At 35.9% G+C, this 13154-nt stretch overlaps 1 protein-coding gene across 1 annotated transcript; it reads right to left on the bottom strand.

The window, feature by feature from the left end:
* Positions 1–5628: 5628 nt before the first annotated feature.
* LOC148832907 (uncharacterized) lies at positions 5629–11964 on the bottom strand. The gene is made up of 7 exons (XM_088918333.1): positions 11815–11964; positions 10667–10882; positions 9870–10073; positions 9047–9259; positions 8610–8813; positions 8135–8311; positions 5629–5745 (listed from the first exon to the last, which is right to left on the bottom strand). The coding sequence occupies exons 1-7, from the start codon at positions 11962–11964 to the stop codon at positions 5629–5631; spliced, it is 1281 nt and encodes a 426-aa protein (XP_088774459.1).
* Between the last annotated feature and the right edge of the window lie 1190 nt (positions 11965–13154).

Here is a 13154-nt window from a genome sequence, read left to right as displayed (position 1 = left end):
TAAACACTGGAGTCTTTGTTGGTTTCACAAACTCAAATAAACTTCTTTCAGAAAATGCTTCTTGTCGGTTAGTATATGTTTCTGTTGTCTGCCTTTCATTAGATACAGCAGCAGATGTTACCTCGCGCAATTCTGGTGAGGTATTAGGCTGATATGATGACATTGAGAACATCGTGGTTGTTGTGTAAGTGCTTTGATTGATATCTTTCCTCGATGAGGGATGTATAATATCAATATTGTCACCCTGTGTTTGTTCCGCATTATCTTGCTTGTACAGTCCTTGTGTAGGCAGTGGAAGAGCATGTGACATTAGAGTATCAGAAACAAAGGACGCACTCACATTTCTGAAGGGACCCACCAGTTTGACATCTGTTATTTTGGATTCAGGCACTGCATTATGGGGGGTGGTTTTTAACTGTACAGAAAACAGAGGGGACCCGGGCATTTTACTGCTCAGGATTTCAAATCCCTCAGTTGCCTGCTCTACCTCTGCAGCCCCTGTCATTGCGCCCTGAAGCAGAGGTTCCATTGTTTGCCTCTCCTTGATGCTTGATGCCATTTCCTGATTTCCATCATCGGGAATGTTAAATGGTCCATCTCTTGCTCTGGTTAATCCATTAGAACTTTCAGATGAACCAGATCTCATGCCATTCAAAGTTGTAGTAACAGGGCTGTTGTTATTAAAGCCTTTTGCATCCCCTCTGGTCCAGGAGTTTCCAGTGTCTGCAGTTTTGGTTCCCGTTTTTCTCCTCCTCACTGTACTTGTAATTGTAAAGTAGCCACCACTAACATTTTGAATTTCAGCGTTTTCGCTTGCTTCTGAGCTCTGTGCTGTTGGGAAAAACGTCGGGTAAACAGAGCAGTTGTTGTCCTCTTTGTAGCAAAACACATCCCATCTCTCTAGCAGGTTTTCCCTAATTCCGTATGTGATGATGCCTGTGTGATTCTGGCCACAATTCCAGTTCTTGTGAACTCGAGGGTAGGCCACCTCAGCCGATGAAATCCACCCAGCCCTGCACTCTTCCAGCCCCTGTTGATACGCGGTAAACAGCTGCATTCTGTCAGCTAGTGAGGCTGCAAAGTCCTTCTCGCAGGCTTCTTTAGCTTCCTGGAACGTCAGGCTGTAGCGAATATTACGATCATAGTGAAACACACCAGCCACGCGTCCTGCAAAAATAAAACCGACAACAAAGATTCACACAATCAAAGAACTTTTAACTACACTCTGAATGAAAAGGAAGCCCTCTTTAACAATAACAAACCAACCACCTCACCAATCAAATTAAAACCATTAAACCCGTTTCTCCAAATGTTAATCGGTTTTAATACACAGGCGTTTTTCTGACACACTGTATTATTTTTCATTATATTGGAAACCATTTTTATTGTTCAATTATAAAGAAAAAATGTATTTATGTGACAATACACTGGAAAAACTCTGAGCCCGGCCTTGTAATGACAGCAAAAATAATGGTCAATTGCACTGGAACGTTTGCTCATCGGAGAAATACTGACAAAATCAATTCCTTCCTTATTCCTTAACAAATTGCTTTAGAAATGTATGTAATGCAACAAAGTAGTTTGTTCAGATCTTACGTGACCCTTTGATTTTACTCCATGGTTTGCATTCAGTGTAGGTTTTATTCTAAATCTGAAGATATAGTGCTGTGCGTAGTTTCTAGTTAAGCACTTACCAATATGACTTCCTGTGAACTTTTAATGATTCAAGGATTTGCAAAACCAGACTAGTAAATTAGTTATTTATAGAGTGGAAAACAAAAATCTGCATGACTGCTAATACATTTCTAGCATTTATCTTCTGTAGCATGCAAGTTTTCAGGAAAATGTGTTTCAAACAAACATACAGAATGTAGCAAGTTCACAAATAACAAAATTCTGTGGCACAAATAAAGCTGTTGCATAATTCGTATCATCCATCACATTAACCGAAGGGGAACAGCACTATTTTATCTAAATAAATTTCACTAAAGTAAGAATACCTACTGTAATATATACCCCTATAGTACCCCTAATTTTTCGGAGACTTTATTTTACAGAATTTTCTACGAGTGTTTAATATTTCAATCTTAAAATCCTTCACAAATTTTCGGAACGACTGCGTGTCATAAACAGAACAGTGACAAAATACTTACGGCTGAGGTAATGTTCGCAGCTCAGAGTTTCACAAAAAGCAGTGCGGATGGCGCACTGAAGGATCAGAAGAATCAGCAACATCTCTTGTCCACGTAAAACAAAGCATTTAAAATAAAAACCAACTTTAAAGTTGCAAAAATCACCTTTCTTTGCAACCTCTTGAATATACAAACAGAAATGCAATGCAAAGTAACAACGCCGTATGTAATTATCTTGCATATGGTAGAGCAGAGCAGAGCTCCCAGATGCTTAAAAGACGATTTTGCGGAGTAAAGGAAAGGTTCAATGTCCGGTTAATTCCCTTTGGTGTTTTACACTCTACAGCAGGAAATCGGATTCCCCTGACAAATGGAAAAGTTCATTCTTGAAGCTACAGTACTTTGTTACAATGATTCTCTGTCACTAATGCATTGTGAAAATAACAATAACAGTGTGAGGGAAAAAATTAAACATAATTAAGCCCTGAAGAAAAATTAAGAATGGTTGTAACGCCGAAAGGGCTTAATTCTGCTCGTAAAATGCCATTTACAAATTTACGCATTGTGTGCGTACGACTACTCAGTTATTAAATTAAGTTCATTCACTCAGTTATTAAATTAAGGGAAATTCCAGTAAAACATTCAGTTTTTAAAATTTGTGTGAGATAAATTGTATACTGTTATAAAATCTGAAACTGTCTCGATTACCCGTTGGCAATAACAAATGACTACAGAAGACACAAGTTATTCAAGTGAGAGTAAGTAGGTCATTATCATTATCATAAATAATATTATTGTTAGCAATTATATTGTAATTATTATAGACTGATTTATACAACTCGTGTATTTTTATTATTTGTACAGTGCATTGTATTTTTGTACTTTGGATAAACAAACTATTCACGTTGTTGCAAAAGACAAATGAGAAAGGGTCTGCAATTTAGCTAAAGTTATATTAAATGTTCCCAGCCATAACGTCTGTAACTTTTCAATACAATCTGCCATTAATGTAAAGCTTTGGAAACACTTCTTCAAAAAAGAAGTAACTCCCTAGACTTCAATGGACACCTCCTGTCTTTCGTTGTCTGTAATATTATCTGCATTAAAACAAGGTGTACATTTTTGTGCAATGGTTGAACTAAACTCCTTAAATGTGGTGCTTTATGGGATTCAGCACCTGTTAAATATACAGTATCAGATTAGGGGAATCGTGCCTCATACATAACCAATCACCCTAACACGTGAAATTATATGTTTATACAGTAATATATAGAAATGCCTAATAGATTGCACAGATTTGATAGACATTTAACCAGTAAAACAATTTAATTACTTTCTTCATATTAAAAAAAACATTAACCAGGTAAGGAAAAGGCAGAATTTTTGGTTTGATAGTTACTGACTAAGAAAGACATAAACCCTTAAAACCAGAGAAAGCTATGTTCTTTGCTTTAGGAATAGCCACTAAAAAGGCAGGTGAGCTCTAAAAAAGAGATAATGAACTGCAGCATCCAGAGTCCTTATGCCTCAATACTAAAAAAAGAATTACATTTCATATTTAAATGCAATATTTAAGTCCAAAGACATGAACCAGAATTTGTGTCAGCTTTTGCCAAAATTAAGCAAATGAACATATAGAATACTGTGAAAAAAATTCAGAAAACAAGGCTGTTTTTACCTGTTTTTTACAAATGATTTTATGAAACACTACACATACTAAAATTAAATGATTGATTCAACAAAAAAAGCACTCTCAGCTATCAGGTTTCTAGTCAATCTGAAAAAATAAATAAATTGTACAGCTCAGTTTGGAAACATAGTAGGAAGCTTTATTTGATGTATAAGTAAATGTTCTTGTTTATTTTTTCAAATTTTAAAGTATTTATGTCCAGATAAGCATCTCCTATCAAATACACTCCAGGCTTGCTTTCAGCACTGCCCACAGTACGTCACTAATTGTCATGAGCTCTAACATGATACAAATCCCTTCTTCCTTGAATAATAACAATGGAGATGATAAGTAATGACTACTTAGGTACTGTTTTGAAATTCTGACATTTTGTGTGATTATAATTACACAAAAATAAAGATATGTATAGTTTTCTTTGGGATTGTATGCTCCTGACAAGCCTTTCCTACCCAATGCTATCCAGCAAATTAAATAAATAACACTAATAATAATAAACGTCTGTAAATATACAGTATATTCTCATGCAAAAAAAAAATAGGAACAGGACAGAGGCATATTTTATTATATACAGTACACACTGCAATTACATTAAGTTTAGTAAATTATTACTTAGTCATAAACAAATCTATGTACTAAATAAACAAATATTTTGAATTACATTCCTTTCAGAAGAAAAGTTGGTAATACCAAATATGAATTTAACACTGAGTGTGGAGCTCACTATTTTTTTTTTACTTTTGTTCAACTCTCTTAATGAATCATGGAATGTACTGTAATTCTGGGACAACAGTCCCAGAAATCCCCCTCTCAAAAGTCAAATTATCGATCGTGTAAGGAGGAGGGAGCTTAGAGATCAGAATCAATGAACACAGTGGTATTCTCGAGAAGAGACACAGACTTTCACATTAATAATCCTAAACCACTTTGGAATGTGAAAATATACACAGGTAAACAGAATCTTAAATCAAATAACATTTTTGATAGGTAAGTGAAATGATTGAAGTGCCTGAGAGAAATAACTGTAACTTCTTAAGATGCCAAAAAAATCCTTCCTCAGTAAGCACCCTGTTTAACAATGTTGAATCCATTCCTTTGAGCACTGATCTCAGCTGCTGGAATCTGCAAAATAAGGAAATCACATCAAAAGCTGCTGAAACCTATGAGGTAACTGGCAAACCTTGTTGAAATTTAAATGGTCTGTTTCCATCTTAACTGGTAAGTAGTGCCAAACTAAACATTACGATCACCGTGAACATCTACTCGAAAGCAGAGTTTCTTACAAAACAGTTGTAAAGTTCACACGAGGAACATATTTACATAGGATCCCCCTGCCTTGATTTGGAACATTCTGCACTACTGCCACTATAAAGATGTGATTAACATACTGTAATATACCCAATAAACTATCGTCCTCAACTCTACATACAATAATACATACAACCCTATAAACATAGCCTTTCAGCTGTTTCAACTTTAACAGTGCAAACAACTTTTAACTGTCAAGACAATATTCACATAAAGAATGTTGGTAACAATCCTCTATTAAGAACTAGGTGGGTAGCTGCATCAGCATGCGCAGGCTGCAAAGGAACAAGTAATAGGTTTATTCCAAACTGAAAAGAGAAGAAAGAAACACAACATTTCAGCTGTGGAGCCATCTTCGGGTGTAAGAGGTGTTTAGTTACACCCAAAGAAGGCTCCACAGCCGAAACGTTGTGTTTTCTTTCTTCTCTTTTCAGCATGAAATAAACCTATTACTTGTTTCTCTATTAAGAACGTCATATGCTAAACTCCACAATAATACCTCTACTGTTGGTTTTGTTGGTTCATCAGCTGAGAGTTCTCCAGTTCCATCATTGCCACTCTCATTCTCAGTTCTTCCAGCTCTTGTTTGTTTGAATCTGTTCTTTTCTCGGCCTCTGTCTGAAAGAATTAAAAAATAAGTATATAATTTAAACATAAAAAATCCCTATCCTTCAAAATTCTTGGTACTGACAGGTATGATTCAAATAGACAACAAAATACAAAATGTTAATTGTAGGATAAGTGTTCCTGTTTTTCAAAAGATCTCAATTTTATACTTTTTTATTATGACAAAGTGTCTTTAACAATCAGAATACATCTCTTTGCATTCTACTCAAATGTAGTTGCTGATCAGGTCCAAATGTAGCAGCAATCCAGAATTAAGAAAGGTTACAATGCAAGGAGGCCATTCATCCCATCTGGAAAATGTCACAAAATCTGGTGCAGTTATTTGGAAACAATGACAGAAAACAAGCACTAGCAGAACATGTAAAGCACAAAACTGACCACTGTCACAGGAGCTGTCAAAGCATCTGAGTCTTGAGAAGACACCAGAAAGTAAGTAGTTAAGGATTGTATATAGCAGTTATGATCTCTCTAGGAAAGTGAATTCAGGAGCAACATTGGAGAAGGAATGAATCTCAGAAGAGAGAGAGTAAAAAGAGTCAGAAGAGGAAGGTTGGATGGAGCAAGAGAATGTCTAAGGGAGAAACAAGGCATTGGAGGTATAAGGGAGCTACGGAGAAAGCAATAGACAAGGATGAGACATTTGTATTGGAAACAGAAATACAGTAGGAAGCCAGTTAAGGGAGCTGGAAGCACAAAGTTCTCACAAGTTGTATGAGGTTTTGCATGTTTAGATATTTATTAGGACACTGCATTCTCTGTGAGTTCTTTGTGAGGTGAGTAGCTGTTTTTATTATTATTGTCATATCAATTCATTTTCTTTTATCTTTTAGGGTAGGGCATTTCGTCTCAAAAAGTAAAAAGACTATGTAAGGAGGTTTGTATTTTCTATTGTTTAGCTTTACTTAGTGATTAGAAGCATCCACCTTACAATTAAAAAAAAAACACTGCATTCTTTTGTAATATTATTTTTTTCTTCTTCTGCAGTAGTCCAGTTGCTTATATTTCATGTAAAATACCAAAATAAGCTCTGAAAATCAGGAACTGGTAAATGGGTGATATCAGTTACAAATCCCATTTAACCCAGCATAATGTTTCCAAACATGTCGTCTTCTCTCAGATCTATTAGGGAGAAATGGCACTCTCTGTTGCCACCTCAAATGCTCTCTTACATTTCGCACAGGTTATTTCTTCTTTAATTTGATCACTCTGTAGCTGCCACACAAAGCGGAAATGAGGAGGCATAGGCAGAATCCTTCGACCCTCTCTCTTTCAAGTCATTTAACTTTTGACATGGCAGAGGCATTCCACAACACTACCAGAGGCAGTGCTAAGGCAGTCAGTCAATCGTGCACCACAGCTTGGGATATCCTAATCACAGCTGGCTAGTGACATAACTCAAACACAGGCCCACGATCATACAGCTCAGCCTCTGCTAAATGGTTGAGCCATTTCGGTCCTGATGCCTTGTATCAAACATTTTATAGGAGATATTCAAAAGTAACAGGAAGAGAAATAGAGAAAATGATAAATAACCATCAATAGCTTCAAATCCTGCTGACAATCAGATTCCTTGAAAAGTCAGTTAACTATGTAGGGACAACAGATCTAGAAGTTGATTCTTTTGATAAATTACAGAAAAATATTTAAATGATTGTACAGCCACGATTTTACAATGTACTCATAAATCTTGAGAGAGAAAGAAACATCCTATTGTGTATAATAAGACTACTATGATAATGTTAGTTCAGGTGGGTAGCTGCGTCAGCATGCGTAGGCCGCAAAGGAACAAGTAATAGGTTTATTCCATGCTGAAAAGAGAAGAAAGAAAACACAACATTTTGGCTGTTGAGCCTTTTTCGGGTGTCAAGAAGAGCTTTCGGGAACTGGTGGAGCCCGAAGAAGCTGAAACATTGTGTTTTCTTTCTTCTCTTTTCAGCATGGAATAAACCTCTTACTTTCTACTATGATGATGTCATTCTCCAGGATTTCCAAAGTAAACAAAGTCCACCATGCCAGCTGACTGACTTTTTTGTGGTTGAAATTCTTGTCGCAATGGACGAACAGCACATCACACTCGTGTGTTGACTCATGTAATTTGAAGGAGGAAGTGTGCAAGATAATGTTATAGTGACATTGTTTCCCAGGGAGTGGCATTGAAGCCTCCTTTACGTATTATCTGACCTTTTAGCACAGTGTACTTTTCAGTTGTTAGTATGTGCTGTGTAATCCGGGTGCTGGGAGATGCCACAGAAGAAGGCAAACAAATCACAGGTGAAGACAAGCCATAAACAGCAGATACCTGTAGGCCTATGGAATGTGTAATAGTAAATTAGCTTTTTAAATTTATTTAGCAAAATAAGCTTTCTGTTGAAGAACATACCTCCAGATCTTGCAGCTCTTTTTTCAAGGTTTTAATAGATTTATCTTTTTCTTTAATGTGGGTCAAAAGCAACTGCATCTGTCTGTGTATCCTAATTGAGACCTTCTTATAATCTGAAACCCTGTCTTCTGCACCAACCAAGGCACTCTCAAGCTCCTTAATTTTTATCTGCATTAGCTGCCAAATCACAAAATAGAAGTTAAGCCACTGAAACCATGAAGAAAAGATCAATGTTGAAGGGATTCAATTATTTTATGTTGTTGATGAGAACTAAACTGGGCTGTATGGGGATTTTTGAGTTCAATGACAATGAGAGATCTCTCAAATGTGTTATATTCATTCAATACCAAAAAAACATTGCTAACAAAGACATGCTGCTACTCTAAGATTAATAGAAACATAAAAACAAGAATATTCTCTATAGATAACCGTGCATGCTAATCAAAAGTAAAATCTTCTTATGTTAACACAGTACCTTTTTTTCTCTTTCTCTCCCTGCTACACTTTCAGTCAGCCTCTGATTCTCTTGCACCAAATTAGCCTCTATCTTGGAAGGACTACTGTCAAGTTGTTTCATCAGAAGTTGGCTTGTTTTCCTCTCTTCCTTCAGCTGTTCTGTTGATTTGACTATGAAAGCTTGCAAGTTTTCCCTCACATCATAATACCTTGTTTTCAGGTCCTAAAACCATTAGATTCTATTAAGGGTTAATTTACGGCAACATTATAGTACTAAACTATTTTCAAATTATGACAATCAAACTAGAAACCTAGGTTGTGAAAAATAAGCATTACTTATTGTGTAACAGGGTTAACTAAATAAAGGTAATATTAAAAAGAAAACTAAAGTTTATTTTACACTGAAAACCCCTGAGCTTCTGAAAATATGAAGTGCTTAAAGTCAGAAATATATACCTCAAATATCCGTAATGCTTGTTCAACCTGCTGATGAATTCTGGCTTTCTCACTCCGCAGTATTCTTTCCAGCTGTGTGAAATAGACAGGTGGGGCAGCACACATCATAGTCAGTTTACCCTTCATTTCTTCCTGAATTAGATGTTCCTGCTGCCAACTGGAAGTATGGTTAGCAATCTTTTCTTCAAGCTCAGCCAAAATCTGATTAATTTCCTTAAAAAGATAAATATAAATGTATGCATATGTATTGGTACAGTACATTATATGCTACAATTCTAAGATGAATCCACCCCAGCCTCATGTACAATATGACTTGACCTAATGTGCTCCTTACAAATTTAATCTAATCCAAGCTCAATAATAGTACATGAAGAGGTGTCAGATTTATGCAGAGAAAAACGTTAGGCAGAATATTTTTAAAGAAAAAGAGTAATGTATTTTGAATATTGTTTAGGAAAAGCCTATAATAGGACAGGATAAAACACATATTTTAAGAGATCTCCATTACTTTAAATTTTGATCTTTATTGTTATATACACTCACAATAAGAATTTTGGTGTCCTGCCATATGTCCTGGAAAATGACTGAAGGTGAATTAATTGAATTAACTAGCTAAATTAGTTCATTGAAGTAAGGAATCTTGGAGGACAAAAACAGCTCTATCAACTCTCGACTCTGTGTGATGTGATTATTAAAATGCCTGCAGAAAGTGCATTATTAAATTGCCTGTTGGATTTACAGAGCAAGGACAGAGTGCACACTGATTCCCCAACATATTTTATATGCTTTTTACATAAAATATTGATGTGCAATGACAGTCTACCTGTTGCTGTATGCCCCTCTTTTTCAGCAGCTCAATCAGTCTCTTCTCCTGCAGGTTAGTCTTTAAAAAGCCTGTGCTTGAAGCTTGCAATATCCTCTGGACTAGCAGGTCATGAAGCTCCCTCTCTTCAAGACAGATGATGTCATTCTCTTGAGCTATTTCAAAGTGTTCTTTGTGCATTTTGGCAATACCAGTGTATGCAAGCTGACAATGACAAAATGTGTGTAAATGTTAGAGCACAGCTTTCAGTTGAGCTCTCCTTTAAAAACAGCTAGTTTAGTATATAGTATCCTTTACTAAAAAAACCTGTATATTCACACACACACCTGGAAAGAAATCGTAATTTTCTACAGTCTTAAGCAGAGGGAAATATGAGGATTTTTGAGAAATATTCAAAATCTTGAAAAGTACAAAATGAACCCAATGAATTACTTCATGCTCAGAAAGAAACAAAGATACAGATGGATGAAAATTATAATGAAGTGCATTCTGGTGTGAAAACAGACATTTAGGGAAAATAATTTCTGTGGCTGTCTGGAACAAATTTTTAATCTTAGTTTCATACTAATATGGCAATATTCTACCTTTGGTAATCACCTTTCCTTAAGAAAAGTAGCATTTTATTCTTATGCTTTTAAAATAATGAAGAAACTTCAAATATGTGTTCATATGCAATTGAATCACAATATTTAAAGCACAGACCTTAAATATGGCCCAGGTGTCTGGACAAGTCAGGATCTACTGTATGCTTCAGAATTTGAGTATCTGCATATGCATGTTTAAAACAATCTACTTACCCCTTGTTGCCTTAGTAAATGAATTAGCTCTGTATTCTTATAATTAATGTCTGAAATGAGTTCTAGCAGGGATCTGCTCTGATCCTGAGGGAGTGAGGATAGAAGCTGGCCCATATTTTGGTTCTGTGTGTCTGTGACCTCACTGAGCAGAGAAACCATGTTATCTGTGCAGTTTTTGATCTGGTCAATCAGCAGCTGAAATCTATGAAAATATCCCTGATAAAAAAAAATGCATCTTCTCAAATTACAATGGTAGACTGTAAAATTTAAGTCACAATTTTAACCACTTACATAAATACTAAATAAATATTAAATAATGTTAATTTGATTATTTTATGTGAAATGTGAAACTGACCTAATTTGGTATAGCAAGGCTGAATTGTTCTTGTTATAAGCTAGGAGTTATCCTGGGTCTGGGAAAGAGCAGAGTAGATTTTGTGATGTCAAGAGAAATGGAAGAATGAATTACAGAAAGATGTCACACAGAGTAACAGAACAGACACCTGTAACTGCATGTTAGATTCCTCTAGGCAGGAAAAGACAGACAGCGTCTGTTTCTCCCCAGCAGACAGCTCATGCTTCTGCTTTAGAGAAGAGAGAGAGATTATTTCCTCTTTCAAGCTGGATATCTTCTCAGCAAATGCCCATTTCTTGGTGTTTACCTCAGGAAAGAACTAAAAAATGGAATAATTGACTTCTTAAAAAAACTGGTCCTTTGCTACAGTATAGAATTACTTTCAAGCCAACTGCAATTTTTCATACTGTTAGCTCCAGTATCCATTATCTCCACAGCAAAGTTAGTACTGGTACACAAGTTAACAGCACAGTTGCAAACTGGAATGTTTTTAAATGTTTTAAAGGAATGCTACTATACTGCCTCTAACAGATTTCCATACAAAAACAGATATCAAGAATTAAACAATCAATTGAGAGAACAAGTGACTATCTTTTGTTTGGCTGCCACCTTTTTCCACAACACACATGCAACTAGGATAGGATATTTCAGCCGCTTGAATTCAGAATAACATCAGAGTTGTGAATAGGACAGAAATAAACTATTGTGTGTTGTAGCTTCCATATTTCAGTGAGTAATGTTGGTGTTTTAACAGTGTTAGTCAACGAAGCCCTAAAAGACACATAAAACATACCTCATTTTGCCTTTGACAGTCTTGTTCCAAAGTGCTCAATGTATCTAGCTCATGCTTCTTGACCATTTCTTCTTGAACATAGACTTTTTGTTGTTGTGACATTTCACTTTCCTTCCACAAGCTGTGAAATTGCTGTTTAGGTGTATTCATTTTTGTGGTATATGTCAGCTACTGAAAACAAAAATTAAAGGTAAATTTACAGCAAGATACCAGTTACACAAAGCTGTATAGTCCTCTGAAATCCTAAATGTTCCAGCAGTCCAATAGTTACAATAGCTTATCACACAATACAGAAGTTTCACTTTTCTGTTTTGTGCTTTTGCCTTACAAGACAGTAGGCTGCCAGACACTTCTGTAGTATACTGCATGAATTGAGATTTGACCAACTGCACCCTTAATCACCAATACAAATTATTGGAACAAGTAAAGGTTTATTCCATGCTGAAAACAGAAGAAAAGAAACACGTTTTGGCTGTGGAGCCTTCTTCAGGAGCACCTACAAATAAACCAGAGAAAGCAGGGAAAACTGTACAATTTCTTCTGTTTATTATCATTATGTATTATTACTGTTTGTTATTATTCACACACATCAATTTATCACCTGCTGATATGCTAAACAATTGAAATAGCTGGAATATTATCTTATCCAGCAAATTATGTCTTACAAGAACGTTTCAGGTGCCTATAAATGGTACAATTGTTACTTCATTTCTTTACACCCTGAAAAAAAAAACAGGCTGTTATATGATACATCATAATATAATAAATGAACCACATCACCAGGGGCTAAATGGATTTTCTTTTTTTCTGACGTATACTCAATATCACATTCCTCTTTCTTCCTATAATCTTAATAATCATTGTACGCCATCATTTTTGTGCAGTATATCGTCGTGGTGACGAAAGGCCTCATTAACAGCTCAACTGTGAAACGTGCGGCCCAACGGCCGATCCTCGAGCTGCCAATGTGAAGGGTCCGCGCGCCGGCTAGGTCAGCGGCTCAGACCGAGACACTGAACTAAGACGCGACAAGCGCCGACAAAAACTCACCTCTATTTCTGAAAGAAAACAAAGCATTCGTACACAGACATATTGTCGACAAAAACACACCTATTTCTGAAAGAAAGCATAGTCTTCTTACACAGAAATATTTTCGACATAAACACACCCATTTCTGAAAGAAAACATAGTTCTTTGTACACAGAAAGATGTTCGACAAAAACACACCTATTTCCCAAGAAAGAGAACAGCTCTTTGGACACTGAGCGATATTCGATATAACGGATTATTTTGACATTTAAATATTATTACATCAGAACTAAAAATCGTTCAGATGACAA

Source organism: Atractosteus spatula, chromosome 6, assembly GCF_055471065.1.
Source record: "Atractosteus spatula isolate fAtrSpa1 chromosome 6, fAtrSpa1.hap1, whole genome shotgun sequence".
In the NCBI taxonomy this organism is placed as follows: Eukaryota; Metazoa; Chordata; class Actinopteri; order Semionotiformes; family Lepisosteidae; genus Atractosteus; species Atractosteus spatula.
Note: the sequence above shows the minus strand (reverse complement) of the source record. Positions and strands in the feature narration are given on the sequence as shown.